Here is an 18,479-nt window from a genome sequence, read left to right as displayed (position 1 = left end):
CTTCACTTAAAAATCATAGACAGAATATGTTGTTTTCGAGGCCTACCTTGCTTTATAAGTTTTGCCTTAAATGAAGGCTTCTTTCAACTTTAGCTTTTTATGACTCTAGGTACATTTGAAATTACTGCATTGTATCATAGAATACTGATGACACTTCTAACATTCTTTTTGGAATGTTTGATATTTAAGAAATGGCTTATGTACTTAAAAGGAGCTATTTTTAAATTAATATGTGGTACTCTTTAAAAATAGTGCTCAGATTTTTTAAAAAAATTAAAATTTCATGCTTCGTTATACAAAATTATTTTAGTAAAGCTTATAGCAAGTAGAAATGATCCCTTAAACTTCAAATAAATAGTGTTTTATCTATTAGAATAACCATATATGTTCTGTGAATATACCATGTGGTTATTATTACACAGAAACATTCCATTTGTTACATTCTCCAATTCCTCAGTAGATTTTAATAAGTAAGTTCTGATTGCTTTAGAGGATAAAGACAAATGTCTGTTAAAGGGGAATCTAGTTAGAGAGTGACACCAGAAAGTTAATGATTGGATGCCTGATGAATGCTACTAGCCTTAAAAAGCTGTGAGATTTTGTGTAAGAGCAGATAACTTGCACTGCAGGGGTCAAGGAAGTCATCCTGACTTGATCTTAAATTACAAGGTAAGATAGGTATGGAAAGGTGACAGGTGAAGAGAATATGAACTTTCCCACTGAATAGATCCAGGGTGTTGCTTGGCAGTTGTATTCCCAGTGTTGGTTACTAGTAGGGGCTCAGAGAGTGTTTCTTCATTCATTCATTCATTCATTCATTCATTCATTCATTCATCATCCACACAGCTAATGTCGTCAGTTCTAAAATGGGCACTTTTTTCATTTGTTAACATTTTAAAATTTGGGACTAATAATTGATGACATTTAAAAATTTTTTGGACAGTGCTTTATCTTTGTGATATATAAAGTCAGTGTCTTATTTGATGAAATACGGACTCAGTTAACAAAAGAATGCTTAGAGTTATATTTATTGCTAAAGATTTTTTCGTATCGAGATCTTACTTTAATGTTTATGTGAGTGAACTTTTGGATTTATTAGGAACTTTGTTTCTGACAGTAATTTTAGAGAAAAACAGGATAAGAACATTGTATTTATTTAAAAAGAAAAATATAAAGACACTGCAAAGAAGTGTTGACTCATTTTTTAGGTGAAAATATTTAATGGGCTAGTCTCAATCTTAAATTTAGTGTCATATACAATAGAGTAATTCATGATGGCAATTAATGTGTACTGGTGAGAGATAGCTAAAGAAAAAGCTGAGTCCCATGGAACATTGTAAAAGTACTTTTTGTAAAGTTGATGAATTAGACTACTACTAAATGTTATATGTGGTCATAGTTACCACACAGTGTACAGACCTAATCCATTCTTTTTTCCAATATGTTTTACCAGCTATAGGGAAAAAAAAATTCCATTCATGGCTCTCAGTACTCCAGGGATTGGATCCTACTTTCCAACCATATCTGAAAAGTGAAGGCTCACCTAATAGCATCAGGTAATTGGCTGCCACATGCATGTCCTGTATTCTTGAGTAATCTGAGGAAAGTGGCCAGATAATTTTATTCCACTTTCCTCACTTTTAAAAATTCTCCCCAGTCTGCACCAGAAAGGATTAGTTGCCATTTGGAATGTTTGATTCCTTTTCTATTGCCCTCCACTGCCCTTTTTGTAGATTCGTGAATGAAAATCCAAATCAGGGTTCTTTAGATAATTTTGCCTCAGAAAATCATAAATTACTGATCTCTCTCTCTTTTTTTTCTTTTACTGATTTTTTTTTCTTGCCCCATAAGTCTTAAAGAAATAGAGAATTCAAGATCATTGTAATGCACAAATGTCATCTTCTCAGAGGCCATATTTGACCCATTAGCTCCTTCCAATTTTGCGATGGAAGTCTTTGACACCCATTTTTTGACTAGTGTATCTACAGTTTAATAGGATGGATTTTTAATGTTCTATGGTACTCATTTGAATATTGTGCTTAATTGAACAACCTTGTAGGCCATACAGATGTTCAAGAATCAGAATATAATAAGCTTGTAACACGAACAATAATTGTTCTTTCACGGATATTTCAGAAGTGTAGTTAGGGCCATGCATTTCTTTAATGCCATGGTTATGGGTATCTATTATCCAGAATTACAGTAATTGTGTTTGAGGCTGGTATATAATTTCTATCTTACTGTGCTGTCTTTTTGATTACATGCAGTTAAACATTTTTTAAATTGCATTATTAGCCATTTACGTGAAATATTCAGAACTTTTGCTCACTTTTCTCACTATTTAGAGTAAGAAAACCAGGACGCCTGGGTGGCTCAGTTGGTTAAGAGTTTGACTCTTGATTTTGGCTCAGGTCATGATCTCGCAGTTCATGAATTTGAGCCACCATGTCAAGCTCCATACTGACAGCGTGGAGCCTGCCTTAGGGTTCTCTCTTCCTCTCAGCCCCTCTCTGTCTCTCTCTCTCTTTCTCTCTCTCTCTTTCTCTCTCTCTATCTCTCAAATAAATAAATACAATAAATAAAACTTAAAAAAAAAATCTTTAGAATAGGAAAACTGGTTCCCAGAAAGTGATTTGCCTGAGGGTAGTATTTAAGTAGGGGGAAGCAGATTCAGAACTAGTAACAGATGTGATTCCAGTCTGCTGTATTTTTAGTGTTTGTGTAGAAATGCATATGTAGCAATATTAGAATTTGATCATTTGAACTTTGGTTATTTGGTTTCTGAATAATGTAGCATATTTTGTCTTGGTGATAGATGATTGTATCGTAATGTAATAAGCTTTCTTAAATTGTATTTGCTTGGACCATCATATTGTCTTTTAATAAAGACTTTGACTTGGAACTGTAGATTGTGTAGGAAATAAGTGATTGAATTTCTTAGTATGTTGAATTCCCGTCGTTCATTTGCCAAATGCTGGTATGTGACTAGGGATTTTTATTTCCATGTGGCCTTTTCTTCTGCTGATGATGTGAATGAAGTACTTTTCTTCCTTTTCTTGCCTATTCTTTGTTATTACAAATACAGGTTTTGAATAAGTATGTCCAGAACTATTTTTACTCTTCTTTGATTTTGAGTCAGTAAACCTAACACTCACTGTATTTAAACAGTAGGATAGATATTTATCTCTGGTTGCAGATACTGTACATCCAAGACAGGTTTTAGTTTCTTTTTAATTTTGGGAAGTAAAAGTCATAAAAATAGAGATTGATCACAAATCTTCATTTCCCAGGTAGAGTATTCAGATTATCATTAAGGCTTAATAGTAATATGGTGTATGCTGTTGTAATGTGGCCTTAAAATTATATCTGTATTGATGGCCGAAAACAGATGGGTACTATTATTACCTGGGTGTATGTTTTGTAGTGGAGGGCTTTTTGGATGTCTGAGAACATAAAGCAGTGCTGTTCAGTAGACCTGTCTGCAATGGTAGAAATGTTCTATATCTGTGCTGTGTTAATACTGTAGCTGTTGAGCATTTGAAATGTGGCTAGTCCAACTAAAGACTGCATTTTAAATTTTATTCAGTTTTAGTTAAATTTAAATAGCCAAATGTAGTTAGTGTCTGGTGTTCTATAAGCAGAATAAAAGAAGCCTTTTTACCTACTTATCCATCTTTCCATGAGGGTTGTAGGTTAATCCAGGCTCATACTTTAATCTTCCTTACCTGCAGTATATAGCCTTTTTGTCTTTTATTTTCAGTACACTTGATTTTTGCTTATGTGATGGAGAAGGTCTTTCTATCTCAGATTTCCCTCATCACCTCTGCCCTCAGCTTTTTAGTTTATCAGTATGACTTTTACTTTTAATTCTTTATATCCTATGTGTACTGTCAAGAGCAGTAGTGTCCTTCAGTATGTGTTCTGGCTATTTTTTCCCCCTTATTGGAGTGTGTCTGTGTTTTTCCTCTTTTTTTGTGACAAGTGTATCCTTTCCCCACTCATGGAAAACAAAATTATTGATTTTTATTTCTTTAAAGGAGATTATGTGACTGAGCAGATTTATTCGTTACCTTACCAGGAACAGCTGTTGAACAGCAACTGTGTTATCGGGCAGCCAGGTGTTAATCTAATAATTGTAATGATGTTTGCTGCTGCAAACCTGAGGTATCTATGCATCAGTCCTGGGCAACGAAGCTCCCTTAGAAGCCTGTGTTTCTTACTTTCATTCCTTGAGGATTCTCTTTTGATTCCTGGGAATTACATTTTCATTATTTGATTTTGCCGATTGAAAAAGACTGTGACCTCTTCTGAGAGTTTTGTTTAACTTAGACTGATGAGGTAAGTCATTTCATTTAAGAAATATGTAGTAAGCACCTACTATGTGCTAGCCACTGTTCGGGGTGCCACAGCAATCAGCAAGGCTGACCAAGTCCTGCTTGTTGTTGTATTTATTGTCTAGTTAAGGGAGTGGACTTCAAGCAAGTAATAAACACATGGGATGTTAGACAGTAAAGTGTTTTACAAAAAAGAAAATTAGCAGGGTGATTTAATAAAGAGTAACTAGGCTTGGTGTGGTGGTACTTCAGATTTCATAGTTAGGGAAGAGAAAGTAAATTTGACATCCAAACATCAAGACAAGATCTCCTACTGCCCAGTCTGACATAGCAATCCAAGGAACTTTCCTCTTGAAACTTCTGAAGTTCTGTCTTTTTGAACCTGACAAAAATCTTTATGGAAAGCATATGTGTTTAAAAAGGACAAATATAATATCTCTTCTTCTCTGATCCAGTCCCCAAGATGTTGTCATTTTCAAAGCTTTACTTCACTGGACTTTCAAAGGTAAACGCCAAAACACATAAAGCTTTTAACCTGGAATTGTACTAGGCTGATTTCACTTATTTCTTATAAATTTTATGCACAATATTTAGTTTGTTATATACTTCTTGTGTTCTGCAGAGTATTTGTGAGAGAGATTTCATATATCACTTAAATAGGTCTTTTACTATTAAAAGGCAATTTAATGCCTTCATTGACCTTTTTTAGGAATGCTTAGAAAACATTCCTATGTTACAAGATACTGGGATAACTGAACTAGAACTAGAGGAATGGTGGTGATCGTAGATAACAGTATTTCTGGGGTTTTTTTCCCTGAGTTTGGTTCTGTATGGGACTAGAGATCCTCCTCATTTGTAGGCAGTTTTGTCCTGTTAATACATAGCTCGGAAACAGGATAACAGGAATTAAGGAAGCCTCTCAGACTCTGCTTTTGACCACAGTTGTGAGTTCCTGCCCCACTACAAATATTCTGGCTTTGTATATCTTCCCCTGTCATCCTCATTGCTAGATGTGTCTCATAAACATCCTTAGAGAACATCAGGATTTCATCAGATGTTGAAGCTGACCTGCTGAACTTATAGTAAATTATGTTATAATGATCTCAAATGATGATGAAAAGGCATTAGATAAAGTTCAACAGTCTGATCTAAAAAAAAAAAAATCCACACACAAATAGAAACACAAATAGGAATAGATGGTCACTTTCTTAACCTTTTTAAAAAGAAATTTCAGTCAAGACACATCATTATGCTTAACATTAAAACATTCCTAATAAAAACTCATTCATCATGCCCTCTATCATTACAGTTGCTTGACACTTGATATTCTGGAAATAGCAACCAATATTATTTGAAAAGTTAAAAACATGATGTAATGATGTTGAAAAGGAGAGGGATTTAATATGGTAATATAGTGAATACACAAGAAAGTAATTGGACATAAATTTCAGCATGATGCTTTTTTGTGTTCAAATAATACCCTATAAAGATACATTTATAATAGCAAAGATACTAAATAACTAGGAATTTATAATATCAAATAAGGTAGAAGATGGCTTTAAATAAACCTAAGGACTATTTATGACTTATAAAAAGACAACTCTAAACGTGATTTTAATCACTACTAACAAGACGCATATATGACAAAATGGTTTTAAAGTTTGTGTAGTGAAATAAACCTGAGAATAGTTAGGAAAATTTCCAAGGGGAAAAATATGGATGAAGTGAATAGAAGAACTTGCCTTATTCCCAAATATTAAAACATGTAATGAAAGGCACAGTTGTTAAAATAGTTTAGGACTGACACTGAAATAAATCAGTGGAACTGAGTGGAGATTTCAGTAAAAAACCCAAATATATAAGTACATTTAGTACATGTTAAAATTTATTCTTCAAATCAGTAGAGGAAAGGATGGATTGTTCTATAACACATGGGAATAATTGGCCAGTAATATGGATAAAGATAAAGCCAATCTTTGCTTTGCTTTTATACAAAAGTAAAATTATAAATGGACCAAATTGAAATATTAAAAATGAGATTAGAAGCAATGAAAATATCAGTGAATTTAAAAAGCGATTTTGGTATAGGGAAGGTCTTTCTTTTTAGTGACACAAGTGTCAAAAGCCAAAGAAAGAAAAGCTTGATATATTTACATAAAAATTAAAATGCTGAAGTTCGTTAAGCAACTTAAATGCATTCTGGGAGGTAAGCAAGTGGATATTTTCTTCATATTTGATAAAGGGCAAATGTTCTTTAATACATAGTTCTTATAAATTTATAAAAAGATAAATTTTAAAGAAAAATGTATAAGATACACAATTCGTAAACAGTCAGAGAGCCAGGAAACACGTAAAGATGCACAGTCTTCCTGATTAATGAAGAAATTCAAATTAAAGCAAGATGTATTTTATATTGTAGACCTCTCAGACTGGCCAAGGTTTCAGGGTTGCTTCTCAGTGATTACAAGAATCTGGGAAAAATCTCATCATTTGTGGAATTGTTAATTGATGAACCTTTTTGACTTTTTTTTCCCCAAGAGACAGAAACGTAGTGCAAATGGGGGGAGGGGCAGAGAGACAGGGAGACACAGAATCTGAAGCAGGCTCCAGGCTCTGAGCTCTCAGCCCAGAGCTGGAGCCCATTGCAGGGCTCGAACCCGCGAACTGTGAGATCGTGACTTGAGCCAAAGTTGGACGCTTAACTGACTGAGCCACCCAGCTGCCTCTGACAAAACCTTTTTGGAAAGAAATTTAACAGTATCAGTAAAAAATGAAAAGTGTTTATACCTTTGGATCTAGCAGTTCTACTTACAGGAGTTTATAACAGGAGTTATGCAAAGATATATGTGAAAGTTCATTGTATCATAGGTATGATAAAAATTAAAAAGTGGCAAATATATCAGGTGACTGTGTTAAATTATAGTCCATCTATACAGTGATATACTGTAAGAATGTTTAAAAAATTAGGTGTTTGTTTTGTTGTAGAAAGATGTACAAAATGATAGGTAAAAAGGATAGCTTGCATAATTGGATATTTTAAGTAAAATATTTAAAAGTTAGAAATGTAGAGTTTATATCTGCATAGTAAGTGTATTTAAAAGACTATTTACAGCCATCTTTGGAGAGGAATTGGGAGGTTGAAGGTAATAAGATTGGGGAATTTTTGGTTTTTGCTTTGAATCCTTCTGTACTGTTTTTTTCCTTTTTTTAAAAAAGGGAACATATATTTTAAAGTTAAAGGAAATCAAAACAGTATCAGAATATAGATCGATACCAAAATATAATGACTGTATATTGCATAGATTTTTATTTCTCTTCATAGAAAATGAAAAACAAGGAGCTTTTCATTTTGTGGCCAAATAGCATTTATTTATTTGAGAGTAACATTGATTTTTGTGTCCTAAGTGTTAATGGCATGTGGTCTACCTCAGTTCAGAAGTTTTCCCAAAAGCTCTAACAGCGCTTTCTCTTTTGGAGTCTTCTTATTCTTTGTTCTGCCTCCATGATCCTGAGTTTATTTAAGCAGTGGGCTTTATCACAATCCAAAAGTGATGAAAATTTTTGTATTAGATTTAACTATAATTTGGTTAGTCAGTGGGGCAGATTTCAGATTTCATCACTATACTTCTGTATTAGTGTGGTGCCTGGGTGACCTAGTCAGTTAAGTGTCTGACTCTTGATTTTGGCTCAGGTCATGATCTCACGGTTTGTGAGTTCGAGCCCTGTGTTGGGCTCTGCGCTGACAACGTGGAGCCTGCTTGGGATTCTCTCTCCTTCTTTCTGCCCCCCCCCCCCCCCAAAATAAGTAAGTAAACTTAAAAAAAATAAATTTACACTTTTGCATTAGAAAATGCCATTTGCTATTTTTAAGAGGTGCCACTCCTAGAAGCAGAAATCAGTGTGATTTGTCCTCTTAAATATCAGTAAAGCCTTCCTGTCTGCAGTCTCCCAGTGTTATAATTCTCCATTCTTGTATTTAACTGGTTGTGGGATTTCTTTACCTAAGAACTTCTTAAACAGGTCTGTTCCTTGTCACGTGTTCTGTATCATTTCTACCAACTGTACTCCCTTCTCTATTCTAATGTACACATGGACCACTTTCAAACCATGGTCTTGACAAGAAAAGACTTTCCATGTTTAATATGCAAAAATGAACAGTGGCTGTCCTCTCCCTAAAAGAACTCAGAAAAATTCTAACATAAGACAGTCATTTCCTCTACCACCATCTAGACTAACCTTGCAGAGATTAAGTCTTAAGCATTGAGTTGGTTGAGACTTTTAGTGTGATTTTTCGTAAGTAATTCTTGATCAGAAAATAAAAGCAAGTTATACACTTCAACTCTGGTTATATGATTTGTTAAAAACCTTGTTTGATCCCTGAAGAGGAAAATGATTACCCAAGATACATCCATCTGCAGTATATTGTATTGTTTAGGTTTTCCCATCTTTTCCGACATTTCTTCAGAAGTTATCTTTTTCCTCCCATACTAACTCCTGATATGCCATCCATAGGATCTTTACACTTTCAAGCCTTCTTAAGGAAAAAACTTCCTTGTAAAAGTTAATTATGATCTTTTGGAAAAGGTCAAAAATAGAAAGCTCTGTTTACTTTAAAACCTAAGGTCAGTTTTACTCTTAAATTTCTCTTCAACTTCATCTCTACTTCAACGTCTAGTTTCTATAGCAACTGAGATAGGGTCAAAAAAGAGGAATTGTAAAGAAATTTAGTTTTTAACATAGAGAAAGAAGATTCCAGGAACACAGTCACCGCTTTTGCAGGTTGGAGCCTACATTCTGTATCCTAGAAATTCTGTATTTTTTCCTGAAGAGGCCAGACATTTACTCTCTTTCACAAAGCCCCAGAAAAGATTGCTGCTTGTCTTCAACTGCTTAGTCCCAATCAAATTGATTAACCAAATTAAGACGGCTGAGAGAACACTTCTGTTGGAGAAGTCGTAGTGACCAATAGAATGATTTTTCTGGGACTCACTGTGTGAATTGTCTATTTTTTAAATCATGCATTCCTTAACAGTGATAGCTTTTTTTTTTTTTCTTTTCTTTGTCTCATTCAAGTGTGATTGGTGGGCAAATCTAGGTACTTTTGTCTGTGTTCTTTGTTTAGCTGGATTAAGCTATAGATGTTATTGTATTACTCATGTGGGGAGATATTGGAGGTGGGAGAAATACTGCCAGACACTAACAAGGATAACATCAAAGTGATGTTTTGAGTGCCTAACGTTACATCGTCAGACATGTTTATAAAACTTTAAATAGAAATGATGTCCCATTTTTTTTTTTAAGTTGGTGAAGCTGGAGGAAGATCAGTGCTTTTTTATATTATAGGAACTACCTTCTGTTGAAGAACTCACTATTATCCTGCCTGAAGATATTGAATTAAAGCCTCTTGGGATGGTTTCAAGTATTATTGAGCAATTAGGTATGTAAATGATTTTATTAATCAAATTTTTTGTATCCAGGTATGTATTCATCAAAGAATTTATGACTAGTGAATTTTCTGTGAAATATGTAATAATACTTCATTTTATAGTCACTAAGTTTGAATAGATAAATTCAGTTTTTACTTGTATAGGTTACTAATAAATACATTGTCTTTTTAAAAATTTAAAGTCTACTTTTACTGACATTTCTCCAGAATTTGATTTGGTATCTTCGTTTTTTACTACTATTAAATTACTACAAATTTAATAACTTTACACAACACAAATTTATTATTCTACAGTTCTCTAGGCCAGAAGTTTGATATGTGTCTCACTATGCTAAAATTAAAGGATTCGTCAAGGCTGAGTTTCTGTCAGGGCTCTAGGGAGGATCCATTTTCTTGTCTTTTTTAGCTTCTAGAGGCTGCCTGCATTCTTTGGCCCATGGCACCCTTCATCTTCAAAGGCAATAATATGCCTTATCTGTGACCCTTCTCCCTTCATCATATCTCTCCCTGACTACAGCCTTAGAAGATTATCTGCTTTTAGGGACTCCTTAGGTTGGGCCTACACGTATAATCCAGGATAATCTCCCCATCTCAAGGCTCTTAACCTTAATCACATCTGCGATTTTTTTTTTTTTTTTAATGTAAACATATTTACAGGTTCAGGGATTAGGATGTGGGTATCTTTTGGGTGGGGAGTGAACATTTTTCTGCCTACTGCCTTTGATTTTTATTTTAGAAACATGTAAATTAGCTCTGTGATTTAATGGCATGAAATTTAAAGCTGTTGGTTAAGAGAACTATATATTACAGATTTCTTTTAGCCCTAGGATGTGAGGTAGGAACATGAAAGGCCTTGAAGTTAATGTAGCTACCATTAAGTCTTATAGTGAGATACACCTGAAAATAGAACTCAGAGTTGACAAAGTCAAAGATACTTAAAATGGGTGGTAGACCTAGATTGTCCACCAGCCTCCTTAGTTTACAGGACTTAAGGGATACAGGAAAACCCAATTTACTTGCCCTTATGATCAGTTGTATAATGAGTCAGTGATAGAAATTGGACTTTTGACCTTTTCCTAACAGTGTCCACACCAATATTTTTAAAACTTCATACATTTATAATTTTGTACTTTTACAATTTATTAATCAAAATTTTGATTAAAGTGAAACATCCTTTTTATAAAAATCATGATTATTAAAACTCTTTATTTACCTGATTCTAAAATCCTTACATTTACTGGTTTTTGAGTTACTTTTGGCATTTAAGAATGTACATAAATAAGTCAAATAAATAATTATTTGCTTACATGGTATGAGTTGAGCATCTATTAGGCTTGATGTTTATAGAAAAAATTTAGGTCATAATGTTTATCAAGAAAAAATGTGAACTATTTGATAAGCACAGAATAATGCTCTTTAAAGATACTGTTTTGACTAGCACGCCCTAATAGACTAACAGAATTCTCAAGCTGCTGGGGAAAAAAGATTGTGTCAAAATTATCACATACTCCTCTCTTTTGAGAGCCTAAAATATCTAACATTATTTGGACCAGATTATAAAAGAGAAAATGAAGTATTAGTACATTAAGCAAAAAATAACATGAGTTCAAATGAGAACCCAAAGAGAAAAAGAGAGGATTTGGCTTTGTACTCTGCAGTTCTTCTACAAGTTCTGCTGGTTTGTTCCTCTCTCTCTCTCTGTTTTAATTTGGAAAATACAGGAGGCTAATTAGATATTATTCACCTTGGTAGAAGTAGAGAGATGTCATAAAATTAAGGATCTTGTGCTAGTACCTATTTGACTGTTGAAAGCCTTTGAAAATCTTTATCAGTGTATGGTATAAACTTTAAGTTGATCTGTACCCAACTACCTGCAACTGCCACCTAGAATCATAATAAAAAAAGAATAGTTCTGTAGGCTGTGGAAACAGGGTCAGTAGTTGTGATGTTGCAGGAAGATTTTAGGTTCTGGTGATAACTTGGTCTGGAATTAGCCAGATTATGATTATAAGATATTAACATTATGATAATGTTAATCTCTTGAGTCCTGTTTCTCATCCTTTTATGAAATGAAGGTATTAGATTAGGTGATCTTTTATTTTCATGTAATTTGATTCTTGGGAAGGGGATTAGGGAAGAGAGATGATTGAAAATGAATTCTCTTAGTGCTCACTATCATTATCAATCCTTACTCATCATCTTTATTCCAGAAACAGATCTAACTCAAAAAATGTTGATCTATATATAATCTGTGACTTATACGTATGTTCAGAACTTAGAAGCAGTAACTGATGGGGACGCCTGGGTAGCTCAGTTGGTTAGGTGTCCCTAACTACTGCTCAGCTCATGATCTCATAGTCCGTGGGTTCAGGCCCTGCATGGGGCTCTGTCCTGACAGCTCAGAGCCTAGAGCCTGCTTCGGATACTGTGTCTCCCCCACTCTCTCTGCCCCTCCCCCGCTCATGCTCACTCACTCTCTCTCTCTCTCTCTCTCTCAAAATAATAAACATTAAAAAATATTTTTAAAAGAGGTAGTAACTGATACAATTGAAGTTTTTGAAGTGAATTTTAATAATCTGAATTACTATATTTCGTTTCTCAAGTAGACGTGACATCTGTAATGTGGCAAAGTATTCTTGCTTGTTACTCTAATTTTCTAAGAGCCTACTGCTTGTTTTTTCTCTTTGCTATGTATGGTAGACTGGTTGTTTAACATTTGTGTCATATACAGGAATTGATTATGATAGACTAGTGGGATAATGCTATTGCTTTTTTGAGAAAGAGAGTGATAAAAATTGCTGTTGAGTCCTATCATTCTTCATCTGTTCTGAGGAAGATGCTTTTATGAAGTCTTTAGCGTTTTCATAAAACAGTAAGTATTCAGTTCTTTGTAGAAAAGAATTTCTACAATGAGAAAGAAGACTGATTTTTCCTAAAATAAGAGTTTTGTGAGTAAATGCGATTATACTTTTTTGGATAAAAGTTGCTTGAGAAAATGTACATGACTTAAATTTATTGACTTTTTAATGGGCGATACAACTTTTCTGTGAGATTTTATACTTTAGTTTTTTTTTTTTCTTAGAATTGTAGCTTTTTGGGTTTGTTTTTTTTTTTGGTGTGTGTTTGTTTTAAGTTTATTTATTTTGAGAGAGAGAGAGAGAGAGAGCATGCACGTGTGTGAGTGGAAGAGGGGCAGAGAGAGAGAGATGGGTAGAGAGAATCTCAAGCAGGTTCCATGCTGACTCAGGGCTTAATCTCATGACCACGATGTTACAACCTGAGCCGATAGATAGCAAGAGTTGAATGCTTAATGGACTGAGCCACCCAGGTGCCCCACACAGGTGCCCTAGAACTGTAGCTTTCTGTAATAAATAAAAATATGTAGACTCTATTTCCCTGTATCACTTGATAATAAATAGCTTGTTGATTTAAGAGAAATAGTTACCAGATACATTATCTCATCTTAAATTTCATTTTAAATTATGTTGGAATTAAAGGCTAAATAAAATTATTACTTAAATTTTACATTATTGTCTAATTAAATCTTGAAATATCTGCTCTGTTTCATTTTTCAGTAATAATTGAATCCATGACTAACCTACCTCCGGTTAATGAAGAGACTGTAATTTTTAAAAGTGATCGACAGGCAGCAGGAAAGGTTTGTTAAAAAAAAAAAAAAAAAAATCAGATCTTAAAAATTATGCTGTTTCTTTGTTGATTGTTTTTTCTGACTTTCCCTATCTGTCCTAAAAAGAAAGAATTTATTAATTTTAGTAGGTGAGCAATCTAGAGCTCTGAAGTTTTAGTTTTTTCTTGATTTTCGTCAGTGCTTCTTATCTGTTGATATATTGGTTTAATACTGCTTATCACTCTTTGCTGCTTGCATCATTAAATATAAAATACATTTTTTTCCGTTTGTCAGGTACTTTGTGAGGCAGTGGTTCTACATATTGAATATCTCCAAGTACTCAAAGTTGAGTGCAGGGAACTTTCTACAGTGTAGTAGTTAACCTTTTTTTGGTTTGTGAGTCCCTTCGAGTGGTGGCTCTCAAAACTTTAGACTTTGGTTTCCTCTGGTAGAATCTGAGGATGGAAAAAAGAAAAAGTAGAAAAAGATTTCAGCAATAGCTGTAAAGTGTCATTGTAAGCACATTCTGGGAAATTATGAGTATGTGTACTTTAGTACTTAACATAAAGTTGAGTCCCTTCTAACATCCTTCGAATGGAACAACTCTGCATGTCCATCTTTAATATGGAAGACTTCACATTTTACCAAATCTGTGCAATTTTGAGCAGTCAGCAAAGGATGTAAAGTCAAGAATATAAATACCAACCAAGTGTTCCTTTTTTGGCTGTAGGGGTAGCTTTATTCACCTCAGCATTTCTGCACCATACAGAGTACAGTTCTTTGTGTATTGTGTTGAAGACAGATAAGAAGTAGCTTTTTGGGGTTTAGTTTTTCCCAGGTAACCAACAGTTGGCTTCTTTTTTTGTTCTAGGACAATTAATTTATATCTAATCAGAAAAAAAGCATATCTTTTTAATTATATTATTGGATCATTCATGTAATTTTCCCTTTTTTCTGCCACTTCCCTACTATCCCATTCTAACACAAGTTGGAAAGAGCTCAGGTTTTTATCAGGATCCTACCACCTTATACTACCTACTTATATTTATATTTAATGCAAGTATATTTAAGTTTATAATATATAAAATCATATATATATATATATATATATTAGGTTGACAGGCTAATTTACCAAAGAGAAATGAGTGACTTAGGATTGCAAAGCAATCAGTGGTAGAATTAATTGGAGTCTAGAGCTAATCTATTTTGGCAATGCTGGAGAAAGTCAGTGAGGGGAAGAAAGATGATTTAATGCTTAAAGGATGGTGCTGTACTTTTTTGTCTTTCAAATACGTAAGCTCAGTCCTTTTCTTTCAAGTATGGGTTCTGCTGGTGCCTTTGTGAGGTGTTAGAGATATGCTAGGGGGCTGTACTGCAGAGAAGGTTGAGAGAGAAAAGGGATGGGAAATGAGTAGATGACTGTGTCATGAGCCGCTCTCCGTGCCCTTGGGCGTATATACTTCTTTAGGAGAAACGAGTATTCTGCCCCAGTGCAAAAGCAAAGCATTTCTCGCTGTCCTCAAGAAAGATGTAGAAGAAGGGAGAGGAGAAGAGGGAACAGAAACATATTTCTTCATTTTCTGCCTAGGAGTTGAAAATGATCATTTCCATGATTCCTTTTATTTATGATTTTTGTGACAGTTACCTTTTTCTCTAAATAGCTAGCTTAGACAATTTTAATTTCACAATACCCAACACTAAGCCAGTTAAAAGCCTCTAAATTCACATTTCTTAATATCTCTCATTACATTTGAATTTTTAATTCTATAATCATGACTAATGTTAATATTCAGCTCTTTTGTCATTTGAATTTGAAAGGTATCAGATAAAAATGTAACATTTACGCCTCTAACTTTAGTTATGTGACATAAGTCTAGAGGGAAAAATTAAATCTATTTCTAAATTTTACATAGAGAGCTTTGTAAATTCAAGAAGTGACAAGCCTTTAAAAAATATTTGATCATAAATGGAAGCACTTTGAAATGATTCCCCAATATAATGGCAGGGGAGAGGAGAGTTGGGAATATCAAACCATTGATCAGAAAATGAAATTGAATCTGTTTTAGATCTTATTTGGACACTAAATTAGTTTTACCTTCAATGTCAAACCTTTGTATATCTTTTCTTTTTCCTCTGCCCTTCAACAATAATGAGCCACAGTGATATTTTGTATATTTTTTAATTTTTATTTTTATTTCTTTTAAGTTTATTTATTTTGAGAGAGAGAAAGCATGAGTAGGGGAGGGACAGAGAGAGAGAGGAGAGACAAAGAATCCCAAGCAGGCTCCACACGGTCAGTGCAGAGCCTGGCGCAGAGCTCAAACTCACGAACTGTGAGATAATGACCTGAGTCAGAGTCGGTTGTTCAGCCCACTGAGCCACCCCAGCACCCCTGTATATCTTTTAAAATTCATTGAAATTCTGTAAGCAAGTGAAATTATCCCCACTTATTTAAAGATCACAAAGTTAAAAAGGAATAAAATTGAGTTTCCAACCCATTTGGTCTGTCTGATGCATTTCCCTTAAACCTCCTCCCCCTTCCCTACTGATGTAAGGAAGGTGACCTTGGATTTGTGTTTCTACCTTTTGCCCTTTAATCCTGATGATGAATAGTTCCTTTTGATAAATGAATAAAATTTTATTTTTAATGTTTAGCTCTTTAATATCAGGGGATTTAAAAATTGACCAACCTATGCAATATATTATCCCTATATAACATGAATTACTTGTTTGTTTTGCATTTAGTCTTCAGTATTTGTTAGAACAGGTTTTGTTTTTTAATTATTATGTACTTTACTTTCTAATGAAACAATGAAATGTTTTCCCTGTCAAATATTGAGCAGAAATTTTTACTGATCTTTTTTTTTTTAAAAGATCTTTTTAAAGATTCTTTATTTAAAGAATACTTTGTTACAGTCTGGTTGGTAGTATGTGTTGATTTTCTGGAAGTATAGTTTGATACAGTGTTTTTTTTTTTCCTCCCCCAGCAACTTGTGAAGTAATAATACACAGGGTGATTGAAATAATCATTTATTCTAACCAGTGAACTAGAATACTCTTATTTTCTTCATTTTTATTAATAGGAAGTCAAAATAGTAATTGATAGGAGAATTCTTTATGGCTGTGGAGTGTTCTCGATGCATCTTTAGCCAGCTGTCTCATGCTGGCCCCCAGCCACTAGAACTTTTGCCAGGCTGCATGTAGAACATCTAAGCATGGACTGTGCTGTAGAATGAGAATTTGGGGGAATGAATGTACTTCTCTTCTTGTCAGTTGTTTTCCTAACAGACCCTATGCTAGATCTGTGTAATGTGGTGTAGTGGTGTGTGTTTGTGACCTCTGTGTGTGACAGGAATCCTTTGAGGTCTTTTAGCAGAAAGATACTGCTTTTAAGTAAGAGATGGTAAGTATGTTCTAGAGCCAAGTGGAAGGACACTGAAGACTACCTCTCAAATGACAGGGCAAGTATAAAACATTAGTTGGATTAGATTTTTGTGAGTATTTCTATGGAATATGTACTATTTAGAGTATAAAGAAAGCTTTTTGCCTTCCTTAAAGTAAATATCTTAGACATCATTATCCTAAGTTTTGTTTCTCACACTGTTGTCTCAGCCATTCTTTCCTTGCATCTGTAGTCAGGATTTCTTGCAGAATCCTCAAGGGCAGGTCTGAAGACTGAGTAGGGGTAAAACTGTGAGGTGAAGTGGGGCTGGCCTGAGCCCTACTTTGTCTGAAGTCGTTCTTCACAGTTTAGCTTTCAAGTATTAGCCAGTCTAAAATCTATACTTTGAAGCTGATAATAGTTTAAAATATTGTCAAATCCCCCCCCTTTTTTTTTTTTCTATAACTCTGGGTTAGCTAAATTGCTTATGTGAACTCAGTTAAGTGTTCCTGTGGCTATTCAAGTTAGTAGCATAAATACTTCTCAGTTTTGGTGTAAGCCATATATGGATTCACTAATGGAGCTTCCTGTCACCTGTTGTATGTATGTGGTGTTATTTTACTTAAAACTTTATAGTGATTTTCTCATAGATACAGCTGATCAACACTTAAGATCTTAACAATAGTGAACTAAGCATGCTTTGATTTTTATCCAAGAATTTTGAATGTTAGTTCAAACTAGTCTGTATATAAACCTGAGGCTATTAAGGCATTGCTCTAGTGAAATCATTTCTCAGGATATGGAATTATTTATCCAGGGAACCATTCCTTGGGAAACAGTTTTATGTACCAGGTTGCAAACAATGATTATTATACTTTTATAGGAAATTTTTCAAAAACTTATTTTATCCCTGTCCAAACTTTGAAGAATGAGATTTGTCTATATTTATCAAAGTTAAAAAAGAATTAAGACTTAAATTTTTTTTTTTTTAAATATTTACTTATTTTGGGGAGAGCACAAACGGGAGAGGGGCAGAGAGAGGGGAACAGAGGATCTGAAGCAGGCTCTGCAGGCTGACAGCAGAGACCCCGATGTGGGGCTTGGACTCACGAACCGTGAGATCAAGACCTGAGCTGAAGTCAGATGCTCGACTGACTGAGCCACCCAGCTGCCCCAATAATTGTTAAGGCTTTTAAAAAAGTGACAAGACAATCTGTTACTTTATGTAATGTAAACCAATAAGAGTCATGCTCTAGGATATCCCTTCTGTCCTTTGTGGTTCTGGTTGGAAGAGGTCTGCTCTTTGTATCTAGATCCTTTCAAAGCAAATTTGCTATTTTCTTTTAAAATTAAAAAAAGATAAATTTTTTATGCTATTAGTGTTATTTCAGAATATGTTGCCACTTGTATTGAATACTACTAGTTGTTTTTAGGGTAATCACGTCTTCAGAATATTGGTACCCTGCCTGTTTTATGCCTAACTGAAAATTTAATAAAACCTTGAATGGTATACTGAAGAGAATAAAATGAGAATATTTACTATCAAAAATCAAGAACTGAGAAGGTACTAAAACATACTTTCAGTGCAGTTGGTTTAAAATGATCAAAGCTATTTGGAAAGTTATTTGGTAATTTTTTTTAAGTTTATTTATTTATTTTGAGAGAGTGCAAGAGCACGGTGGGGAAGGG

At 34.2% G+C, this 18,479-nt stretch overlaps 1 protein-coding gene and 1 long non-coding RNA gene across 2 annotated transcripts in view; both read left to right on the top strand.

The window, feature by feature from the left end:
* Window positions 1-18,479, top strand: part of NAF1 (nuclear assembly factor 1 ribonucleoprotein) — a 41,877-nt gene that overhangs the window by 10,325 nt on the left and 13,073 nt on the right. Inside the window, exons 3-4 of the mRNA XM_060653854.3 lie at window positions 9,678-9,771; window positions 13,356-13,438. Coding sequence (XP_060509837.1) covers window positions 9,678-9,771; window positions 13,356-13,438 — 177 coding nt within the window. The remainder of the gene's footprint in view (window positions 1-9,677; window positions 9,772-13,355; window positions 13,439-18,479) is intronic.
* Window positions 1,563-5,521, top strand: LOC145715446 (uncharacterized). The gene is made up of 2 exons (XR_014137622.1): window positions 1,563-3,477; window positions 3,527-5,521. It is a non-coding gene; the product is annotated as an uncharacterized LOC145715446 (long non-coding RNA).

Source organism: Panthera onca, chromosome B1 (assembly GCF_046562875.1).
Source record: "Panthera onca isolate mPanOnc1 chromosome B1, mPanOnc1 haplotype 2, whole genome shotgun sequence".
NCBI lineage: Eukaryota > Metazoa > Chordata > Mammalia > Carnivora > Felidae > Panthera > Panthera onca.
Note: the sequence above shows the minus strand (reverse complement) of the source record. Positions and strands in the feature narration are given on the sequence as shown.